The following is a 10,644-nucleotide window of genomic DNA, read 5'->3' as shown; positions in this document are numbered from 1 at the left end:
TAAAATAATTTTTTGTCACATGAAAAATTGTTCAAACACAGTGCATTGTTGTCTTTATTGACCAATCTAGTGAGCATCCATAAAGATTGTTTTTGCAGAGACTTCTGGGAAATTTCTGGGGCACTCAACAAAACAGCTGTATAGAGCACTAAGTAGTGAGCAGTGAAGGAATTCAGACACAACCCAACAGTTTGTTTTGTGAGTGGTTAAATATTCAAAAACATACCAATGATGTTCAAAAAGAACTGGAGGGAGCACATGATGCTGTCAGCGAAACCTTTTGCAACCAAGTCATCAATGAGGTTTACGTAGGCCTTCCATCCTTCAGTGGACGACTCAGCTCTGAACAACTCTTGATTGGTCTAAAAAACATTTAAAAAATAATAAATCGTGATTATTATTATCTATTTATGGTATGTCTCAAATTTAACCAGATGTTAAATTCAACCAATATCATGCTAATTTCATAAGATATCTAAACTTTACAGAGATATGACAACAACCTTATAGTTCCTTTAAAAAGATGAGTTCAAATGTCAAACAATCAGCAAGCGTTTACCTTAAGCAATGAGTGAATCTTCTCCCCAGATGATCGTATCAGACTGTAAAACTTGTTCACCATCACAGACGAGTCCTCGAGGGCAAACAGGAAATCTTTACTTCCCTCCTTCCTGTCAAACATGGGTTTGGCCCATGAACTTATGCAGCTCTGGATCTCCTCCATATTGTCCTTGGTCTTCTGAAGATGGCTGACCAGCTCACACACAAGGTGTCGCACATGCTGGATGTTCTGCCAGACTCCTGAGGGGTTTATGTGTTGACTTGTATTAGTAAGAAAACTGGGTTCCTGGTGTACAGGAAAGGAACATTACACTGCACTGAACAACTTGTTTTTTGACTCTGAAAAATCACCTAATAAAGAAGATTTTTAGTTTGTTTTTCTCATGCAACACAGTATTATACTTATCAGTAATAGCAAAGACCTTGACTGTTCCAGCTCAGACTCTCCTCAGCCTTTCTGAGCTCAGATTCAATCTCCAGAAGCTGATCTTGCACCAGAGGAGCCTCCACAATCAGCTCTTTCTGGATCATCTGTAGCCAAGCAGCAAAATGAAAAATGGAAGTTAGTCCAAGTTGCTATTTTGATGTTATGTTATTGTTCCATGACCTAGAAGGCTTTGATCATGGAATCTATGACTTGGTGACTTTTCAAAATTGTAAAACCAGCTCAGTGACAAATGTAGACAACAGCATTGAGTTCAGCATATTAGGGAAGTGATTTGACTTTCATGTTGTTCTTTTCCTTCATCCACCCTCAGTGTGTCCACATTTGATCCCTTTTGGCTTCTTACTTTTAGAAACGCTATTTTAAAAAGTACAATCCAGTACAATTGAAATGACGTCAACTCTGTGTCAGATTTTTCGCTTTAAAGTTATTTTCTTTCTGTTACACTTAACTTCAGATGATGTTGGATTACAATTGTCAAAGAAAAGATGCCACGATACAACTTTCAACACCACAAAAATATCCCCAAAGAAGATCCCATCGGCACAAAAAAAAAACAAGGATATTAAAAAGTCACTCGACTTTCTGTCCGATAAGGTAACTGCTGTCAGGGTGTGGCAGAGGCAGATTTTGGATTTTCTGGTGGAGAATGGGGAAAAGGACCGGCACATTGCGGATTTAGAGCGGAGCATTAACAATGTCATGATCAAGGGATTGCAAACCGCGCAGCTATGTGTGCGCTGTAGCCCCAGACAAATCAGGAGAGCAACAGGAGGATAAAGCTGGAGCTGGACCACATTGAGGCATACCATCCAGCACGACAAACTCTTAAAGCATTCAATGAACTCTTACCAATTAATATACTAACTAATCAAATCAAAAATTCCACAATCTGATGGACGACAGAACTTTTTTTTCTTCCCTTGTCCTGTTCAACAGCTGAACAAACAGATCAGAGCTGAAGGCATCTTGAGTTGGACATATTTTACCGTCCCAATCCTCTGAGACACAACTAGATGGTAAATTAAGGTAATTTGATGAATGTTTGCATTAATAAGCATCAAAGAGTTAAGAAACCATTAACCTTCAAAAATGACCAAAGAGACAATATTTCATGAATTCCAAACTTTCATTGGACCCATCTGCACCTCCAGAAAAAGGACATTTTCTGGAGGTGCTATTGCAAGTCACTACTCAGGAGATGTCAACATATTTGGGACAGACCTTGTTGTATTGGAGGGCGATGTGTTCCAGGTTGTTGACATAATCCCGCAGTTGCTCACTGGTCTTGTAGATCTGCATGGCATCTTCTGGGATGTGGACCGGATGGCTCTGTAAATACCTCACTTCTCTGAGCATGGTCTTCAGCTGGGAAGAGGTCAGAAGAACTGCAACATTACCTTAATAGTCCAGTCATGGAAAAAATAATTTCAACATTTATTTTGATTTTTATTGTCATTTTTATATCCAAAAATCACATGAAATCATGTGAGTCGGCAGAAAAAAACAAGATAATCAGGACAGGAAAACTTTAAAGCAAAATTATGGTTAAACTAATAGAGATGGTGAGTTTTAAAAGAGATGACCCGAACATTTTGAAATAGATCAAATGTGGTTCGAGATGTTTTGAGGTGATGAAAGAGTTCAATCATTGGACAGTTGGAAGCGCTTTAACTTTAAGAAAAATATATTGTGATGCAGTCAATCTGAGGTTCAACTTAATGTAGTCGTCCTCTATAGTTTTTTCAGAACCACAAACTTTTCCTGCCTTTAGTCGTCATTGTCTCAACTTTTTCTAAGAATTGTGTGGCAAACAGCTCAAAATCAAGTTCTATTCTTCACTTGAATGTTTAATGCATTCTTTTGGACATTTGGACACATTTATATGTTTAAATATCAATAAAATAGGGCTTGTAGTCATACAATGCTAATTCTGTATCTATCAACAGTTCATATCATGCTCATTTTTTAGTTTCTAAGAACAACCAATAGGAATTTGCTACTTTGCTTTCTGAATAATCTAAAGTTTCTAAGTTGTTTTGTAGTTGCATCGTGTATTCTTATTTCTGCATGCTAGAACAGCTTGAAATGGCGCACTAAATTTAAATTGGAACAAAACGGAAATGAAAAAAAAAAAAAGGAATGTGTAAATACTGTAAAGGGATTTCACCCTATGATACAAACCTGCGGGCTGTAGTTGACCGAGATGAGCCGGGTCGTCGGGTTTCGTTTGATTAACGGCAAACTGAGGCTCTGCTGGGAGAGCTGGCCCACATCCCTAGCCCATGCCTTGTACACCCTACTGGAATATCTACAACAGCAAGAACAAAGCAGACAGCAACTGAATAAATAGGGTTTTAAGACTGAAGTAAAACTTTTGTAAATCGTGTAAACAATCAGAGATAAACAGTTTTTTTTCAAAGGCATTTAGTAAACTACCAGGCGTCTTGACCACATTCTGTGCCAGGACACTTACTGTATGTGTGTTTCAATATATGCATATTTGTTTATTTAGGATTGTTTTTCTATTAATTCCAATATTTTTTCTATCTCCTGATTGTCAAAATTACATAGTCCTGGACATAACATTCTAAAAATAATAATGAATGTTTATTTAAGTCAATCATTTGTGGCTTTAATTTGGTATTTTGTGTGCACAAATACGTATTTTGTGGATAGGCCTGCCATTTAGTAATTTTAGGGCACAAATGCCTATTTTGTGAACCCAAGTTAGTATTTTCGTGTCTACAACTCCTTCTAAAAATTTGTGTGCACAAAATGCAATTGTTTGCCCACAAAATAATATCTGTGCAAAATGCTCCATTGTTCACACATAACACTAATTTATACCCACGAACTCTGGCCCAAATATGCTCATTTGTGCCAACAAAATGCTAATTTGTGAGAATGAATGCTTATTTATGGTAACAAAAACCAATTTGGGGAACCAAAAGGTTCATTTGGCAACCAAAATGCTAATTTTAGCAAACAAAGTGTTAATGCGTGCCCGCAAATTGCTAATTTGTGCCCACAAAAACTAATTTGGGCTATAAATGCTAATTTGTGCCCACAAAATTCTTTTCTTTTTTTTTTATTTTATTTTTTTTTTTTGCCCACAAAATTCTAATTTGTGCTCACAAATGCAAATTTGGGGCAACAAAAACTAATGCCTGCAACCAAAATACACATTTTAGTGCACAAAGTGCTAATGCATGCCCAAGAAAATTCTAATTTCTGCTGACAAAATGCTAATTTGTAGCAACAAAAACTAATATGTGCAACCAAAATGCCAATTTTAGCACAAAAAGTGCTAATGCATGCACACAAAATGCTAATTTGTAGCAACAAAATGCACATTTTTTCCCGATACTCATTTGTGGGAAAAAAATGCAAATGTATACACAAAATACTAAATTGAGACCACAAAATGCTAATTTAAGTCTGGGTATCTTTGCTTAGACTGCTGTCCCTCAACCTGGTCCCAAATGAGCTTCATACAGAATGAATTAATTTTTCCATGAAAATGCTTCTGCATTAGCTATAGCTACATTTTAATTAATGAGTGGGAAGTTATATGTTAGCACAAGAAAACTTACAGCTGCACAGAAAGTTAGCACTTATGTAACATTTTGTTAATTTTTTGACAGAAGCTTTCATGCAGATCAGGTTTGATTATACACAAACAGGATTTCTTTCATAGAATGTCATTTTTGCAGATTTTAATTCTGGATATAGTAAGGTATTTATCACTCTTTATCAGTGCCAGAGTCTGTTGGGTTATGGATTTGTTGTGAATCACCAATAATTGGAACATAAAATAGGGTCATTATCGAATGCTTCTACAATGGCTGATTCAGGAATGTTTTTTTTTCATTTGATCCTTTTTTTCACTTCTGTTTCTGTAAGGCAGATCGGTTGAGACCAAACTCTTATTTATATTTTACATTCCTTTTTGTTAAATGTTACACTAACAAAATGAAAATAGTTTTCTTTGAGCACGCAAACAGCATGGAAGTACATCCATCTTCAGAACCCATTTAATCCCTAGTGGGATCAGGGGTTGATGGACTCTATCTCAGCTACTGTTGGGAAAGTAGGGTACACTCTGCTTTTCTGTTCCCAGTCCATCACAGGGCCACAGAGAAGCAGAAAATCACACTCAAAGAACAATTTAAAGTCACCATTTGACCTATGAAGCATGGTTTTGGAGTATCCAGAGGCATGCATGAGAAGAGCATGCAACATCCACACAGAAAGGACCCAGCTGGAATTAAATATTGTTGTAACAATTTATAATCCCTTATCCTAAATCCCAATGTGTGTTGAACACACTCACCTGTCCAGATTTTGAATCAACCTTTCAGACTTCTGCAGCACTTGGACTGCTTCCGGAGCCTCCAGGTCCCTACAAAAAAATAAAAAAAATAAAATAAAATTTTACTCCCTATGTAAAGTTGAGACATTTTTAGGATGCAGATAAAACACTTTACAGATTGATATTATCCACACTGGCATAAAAAAAACAATTGTGGTACTTTGTTAGAGCTGTGATAGAAGACTCACATATGGGGGACGCTCTTCAAGTTGGAGAAGAAGACCTGGATTTGCTCCTTTAAATTCTTGGCCCACTGAAGTTCTCCAGCTACTGGAGGAAAACTCCGATGTATCGGGACAAAATCTAGGGATAACACAAGTACACAAAATGATGTGAATAAAGTAGTAGCACTTGTTTACCATAAACTAATTTTCTAGTGTAGAATAATTGACTTTGCATTATCTCTTCTGCACTAACTTTATTGGTCACATTGCACATTTTACAACCTCTTACAGATTAAAAAAATAAATAAATATATATATAAATATTTGTGTTCAAACATTTATATGAGGTTATTTTGACCTAAGTGATGCACACATCTGAATTTGAAGAATTATAGCCTCAGATAAACAAGAAAATAGATTTATTTTATTTGGGAAAAACAAAGGATTTATTTCCCATCATCCCTTAGTTTACACGTTCTGCCATTAGCTTTCAGCCCCTCACAACCCCAACTTAACATTAGAGCTGCATAAAAAATGACGAGAAATATTGGAGATATCCAGCCATACAGTTTTGAGCCAGATGGCAGGAAAACAAAGATGAACATGGATCTATTTGTCTGCAGGTGCATGCATCAGAATGGAACGGCTTGTGGACTGTTTGAATTTTAGATTTTACAGAAATACAATCCCTTACAAACGGCATGTTCGTCTTCTCTTGATTAACAATGATTTTAATAAAAAAAAATACTCACAATTTTAATCTTAAGTTTCTTTATACATGTCCTCCATTGTGAGAAAATGCTAGAACATGTTAAAAGCACAATTTTCATTGGAGTGAGTCGATAACATTAAACAGTAACCTTCAGCTTAATGCTAAATAACTAGAGTTCCTGTGTCATTTCAATTTCACACTTGGCATCCAAACGTTGCTCAAAGGGCATCTTTGGATTGACAGGTGACTGCTGGTTGTTCAGCTGTCAGCAGTCTTGAGCTACATTTACACCAGGCATGTGACGCACATCCAAGAACGCGTTTTTAGTACGTTCTTGAACATGCGTTTAGCCCATGGTGTTCACACTTGAAAGCAGGGAGGGGCTTCTTTTTCTCTTATTATATTTTACAGGCACATGTTTACCATCTGCAGTAGGAAGCAGCATGGTATAAAATGTCAAAGCGGTTCAAATCTCAGATATCTTGCTGCAGGCATTGTCTTTCACAGCTCTATTCCGATATACGTAAGAGAATCTGGCCGCAGAGAAAAAATTTGGCGCTTGAAAATCAATAGCTGGAAGTCCCTGCCCCTGCCAGAGCCAGCCACGAAAAAAAAAAACATTTACGCCTGAAATCATGGGGTGGAAGTCCTCAACTGGAACCCCCCATTTTTAAACTTTTGACCTTTTTTGCCTTTAACACACCGTAACTGCTTATGTAATCAGCTGATTCACCGAGAAAAATTCGAATTTCGCCGACATTTAATGTGGAAGTAAATGGGTGTAGTTATACAAATTTGAACACTTGTTAATATGGACTTGAAAGAAATAAAACATTCTCTGTCCCATTTAAAGCTCATCTTTCATAATAAACTGCTAAACTGTTACAGTTTATTCACATTTAAAATTTTAAAACCTAATAGTTCTGAAAAGTCTTTAAGATATAATTTTTTAAAGGGTTTCCTGAAGTTTAGGAAATTTCCGCTTACGCAACCGGCTAAAGTTGCAAAGTTTCTGCTTCCGGATCAGAGATTTTTTTCTGGGGCCATCTTGAATGTGACCAGAGGCAATGATTGGTCGACCTAGTTTAACTTTGTACGTAGAGCCCGAAAACAGTCTTAAAATTGTGCGTAGCTACGTGTGATTGAGAGCATTTCAACTGTAGAAGCCCAAAACGTGCATTTAGGCACGTTAATACAGACTTTTCATTTGAAGTGGTCACTTGAACGCTCGTTGCCAAGGGCGGTGTGACTATTGATTTAGTGATTTAGTTCCAAAAACTGATAAAGCTGTCTGTCTCATCAATATGCCCACTTTTAAGGGGAACTGGGGATTGGTGACGCCACATCCAGCCAAAATTGTAACAACCACAGAGCAAAAAAACTAGTTCAAACACACCTGTTGGATTGCAGCACCTCATTTATTGTCACAATAAGTTTTCTTTGTTCACTCCAAAAACAAAAGTAGCATATAATGCTTTCACTGAAATGAAACTCACCTGGACAGTGTAGTCTCTCCATATGTTGGTTGAAGAGGAGTTTGTGGCGGTTCAACTCTGTGTCGAACATGTTCAAAAGTGAAGAAAATTTGCCCTTAGCATCTGCAGCGATTAGGGGATGCTCCAACAGGCTGCCAAACATCTTCACAGTCTGTAAATATCAGATTCAACCAAAGGGCTTCTTAATTTATGCCTCACTTTTGAGTGGTTGTTCATTTTTCTATGCATGGAGAAATTAAGATCACAGACCTTGAATGCGTTGCACGGCACTGAGGCATTGTCAAAAACACAACAGAAGATAGTTCCTATCTGCTGATAAATGTCATCCGTTTTCTCTGTCAGCTCTTTCGCAGCAACTTCAAACTCCTGTACAGCAAATCGCACCGGGAGACCAACAGCCAAAAACACCATAAGGTAGACACAGAAAACTGACAAGATGATCATAACATTCTTGTTGATTTAACACAATTAAACTAAAAACAACTATTTCTAACTAGAAAAGTTGCATTACCTTCAATAATGCTAGTGTGAATGCTTTATTATCTGCATTATTTATAATTTTTTCTATAATAATAATTTTTTCTATTGCATATTTAGCTATATTCAGTCTATTTTACTTTATATTCAGTCTATTTTACTTTATTTTGCTATTCTATTTTATTTTACTTTATTTTGTTATTATATTGTAGTTATTTTGTATTTTACTTCTGTACGGACGCTGGTACTTGAACTTCCCTGAGGACCTCCAAAGGGATTAATAAAGTATTTTCTATTCTATTCTATTCTATTCTATTTTTGTTGAATGTAGTCATTTGAATGTAATGCTGAATGTAGTTTGCTGAAAATGCTGATGCAGTTTTCTTTAATTGCTTTAGGCTTTTGCTTAATGCAAAAGCTATTTTCAAAATGTTAAAATTGGTAAAAGACTGGAAATTTCATTAAAGAACTATGAAAGAGCACTGAAGTTTAACTCAATTTCTGAAAAAAATATTGTAAAATTGCTTAAAAATCCCTAATACATGCAGATTTTGCAAAAATATAGAGTGTGTTGCTTAAATATGAGCTAAGATACAAATTAGCCCAAAAAACCTTAGTAGATGTCAAATTAGCCAAAAAAGCTAGCACATTGCTTAAATATTAGCTAAACTACAAAATAGAATAAAATTCCTCAGTAAATGAATAAGCCTAAAATGTTAGCATATTGGTACAATATTAGGTAAACTTTTAATTGCATTAGAAAGATGAAAACATAACCCAAGAATATATTTGAAAGCTTTATTACTGACTTTGAAGACTGTCTCATTCATTTCCTTTGGGGCATTTTTGCTCAATATTTCAAAAACTTTAAAGTTTATGAATACTAAAAATACAAGCAGTAATATCATGAACAAGCTGAACGTTTTGATACCAAGATTGTTGAAATCGCTAAATGTGTGATTAAGTTTATATGTGCCGAAAAACGTGCAGAAAGGAGCAGGAGAATCACTATAGTGTGAATGCTGACCAAGCATTTACACAATAAACAAGATTGCATTTAAAGCAGGGGTCTCAAACTCAAATCAGCCGGGGGCCGCTGGAGGCAGAGTCTGGGTGAGGCCGGGCCGCATCAGGATTTTCACAAGAAAATCGCTGAGAAACATTCCAATGTTCTCAAATATCTTTGTTTTTAACACAAAATAATGAATAAAATAAATAAATATATTAAATAATTAATTAAAAAGCAGACAAATCAGTATGGAAGTTTTTTAGTTCCATCAGACTCTGAATTTTTTTTTTTATGTTGAATTTCTGATCCATCAAAATTTTAAGTCTCGAAATTAAAAACACTGATTTTTTTTAAGATAGAAAATATTTTTGGGAGCATAAAATTTTGCTGTTTAAAAGGCAAGAGTTGTAAAAAAATTCACAATAAAAATTCAGAGGTTAAAAAATTAAGAAAAATAAATCTGAGGTTAAGAAAATTCAGGATAAAAATTCAGGGGATAAAAAAATTAAAAAAAAAATTCTGAGGTTAAGAATATTCAGAATGCAAATTCAGAATAAAAAAATAGAATAAAAATCCAGAGGTTAAGAAAATTCAGAATAAAAAATCACAATAAAAATTTTGAATAAAAATTCAGAGCTTAAGAAAATTCAGAATAAAAATTCACAATGAAAATTCAGAATAAAAATTCAGAGGTTAAACAAATTCAGGATAAAAATTCAAGGGTTAAAAAAATTCAGAAAAAAAATCAGAGGTTAAAAAATATTAGCATAAAAAATTCAGGGGTTAAAAAAAAATCAGAGTCTGATTGAACTAAAAAACTTCCATAAATCAGTAATAAATTAAAATAATAATAATGACCATACAACAGATACATATTACTGAAGAAATCACATATTGACTGACTGACTAGAGAAAACTCATTATTTTTATTCAGTTTCAAATATCTGTATTAACAGATCCTCCTTCAGAGAGAGAGAAGCCCTGGTACCGAGAAAATCTTTGAGGGATTTCATTTTTTGTAGAACTCCTCACAATAAATAAATCTGATCTATGTGTCTTCCATTCATTGGAGGTGTGGGGTGCTCGCGCGTGCCGGCTGCATCAGTGCGCATTCGGGGGCCGCTTTCCATCGGGGGTTCTATGCAAACGCGCGTTTCAGAATATCGGACTTCTACTCGCGTTTGCATGGACTGGAATGTGCGCAGACACAGTCGGTGTGTGAACCTTAAAATTCACAGACACGCACGAGCAGGTGCGAGCCGAGCTCAGGATCACATGTCTGACAGGCGGGAGCTGCGCGGTGAAAGAGGGCGGGCTACAGGTTTGCGGCTCGGAGCTTGAGGAGCTCTGATTTAACAGGAACAACCAGCACGACAAAAAAACGTATTCCTCGACATCATGTGTA

General features: G+C 35.9%; 1 protein-coding gene across 1 annotated transcript in view; it reads right to left on the bottom strand.

Annotated features, from left to right (window-relative positions):
- LOC112148052 (dynein heavy chain 9, axonemal) overlaps positions 1-10,644 on the bottom strand; it is a 64,182-nt gene that overhangs the window by 45,450 nt on the left and 8,088 nt on the right. The window contains exons 8-16 of the mRNA XM_024274839.2: positions 8,003-8,119; positions 7,754-7,904; positions 5,570-5,684; positions 5,343-5,411; positions 3,191-3,317; positions 2,231-2,374; positions 984-1,092; positions 560-801; positions 227-362 (exon numbers count right to left, since the gene is read on the bottom strand). Of these exons, the coding sequence (XP_024130607.1) occupies positions 227-362; positions 560-801; positions 984-1,092; positions 2,231-2,374; positions 3,191-3,317; positions 5,343-5,411; positions 5,570-5,684; positions 7,754-7,904; positions 8,003-8,119 (1,210 nt within the window). The remainder of the gene's footprint in view (positions 1-226; positions 363-559; positions 802-983; positions 1,093-2,230; positions 2,375-3,190; positions 3,318-5,342; positions 5,412-5,569; positions 5,685-7,753; positions 7,905-8,002; positions 8,120-10,644) is intronic.

This window comes from Oryzias melastigma, linkage group LG9 (genome assembly GCF_002922805.2).
Source record: "Oryzias melastigma strain HK-1 linkage group LG9, ASM292280v2, whole genome shotgun sequence".
Lineage (NCBI taxonomy): Eukaryota > Metazoa > Chordata > Actinopteri > Beloniformes > Adrianichthyidae > Oryzias > Oryzias melastigma.
The sequence above is the reverse complement of the archived record's forward strand: the minus strand, read 5'-3'. Positions and strand labels throughout refer to the sequence as shown.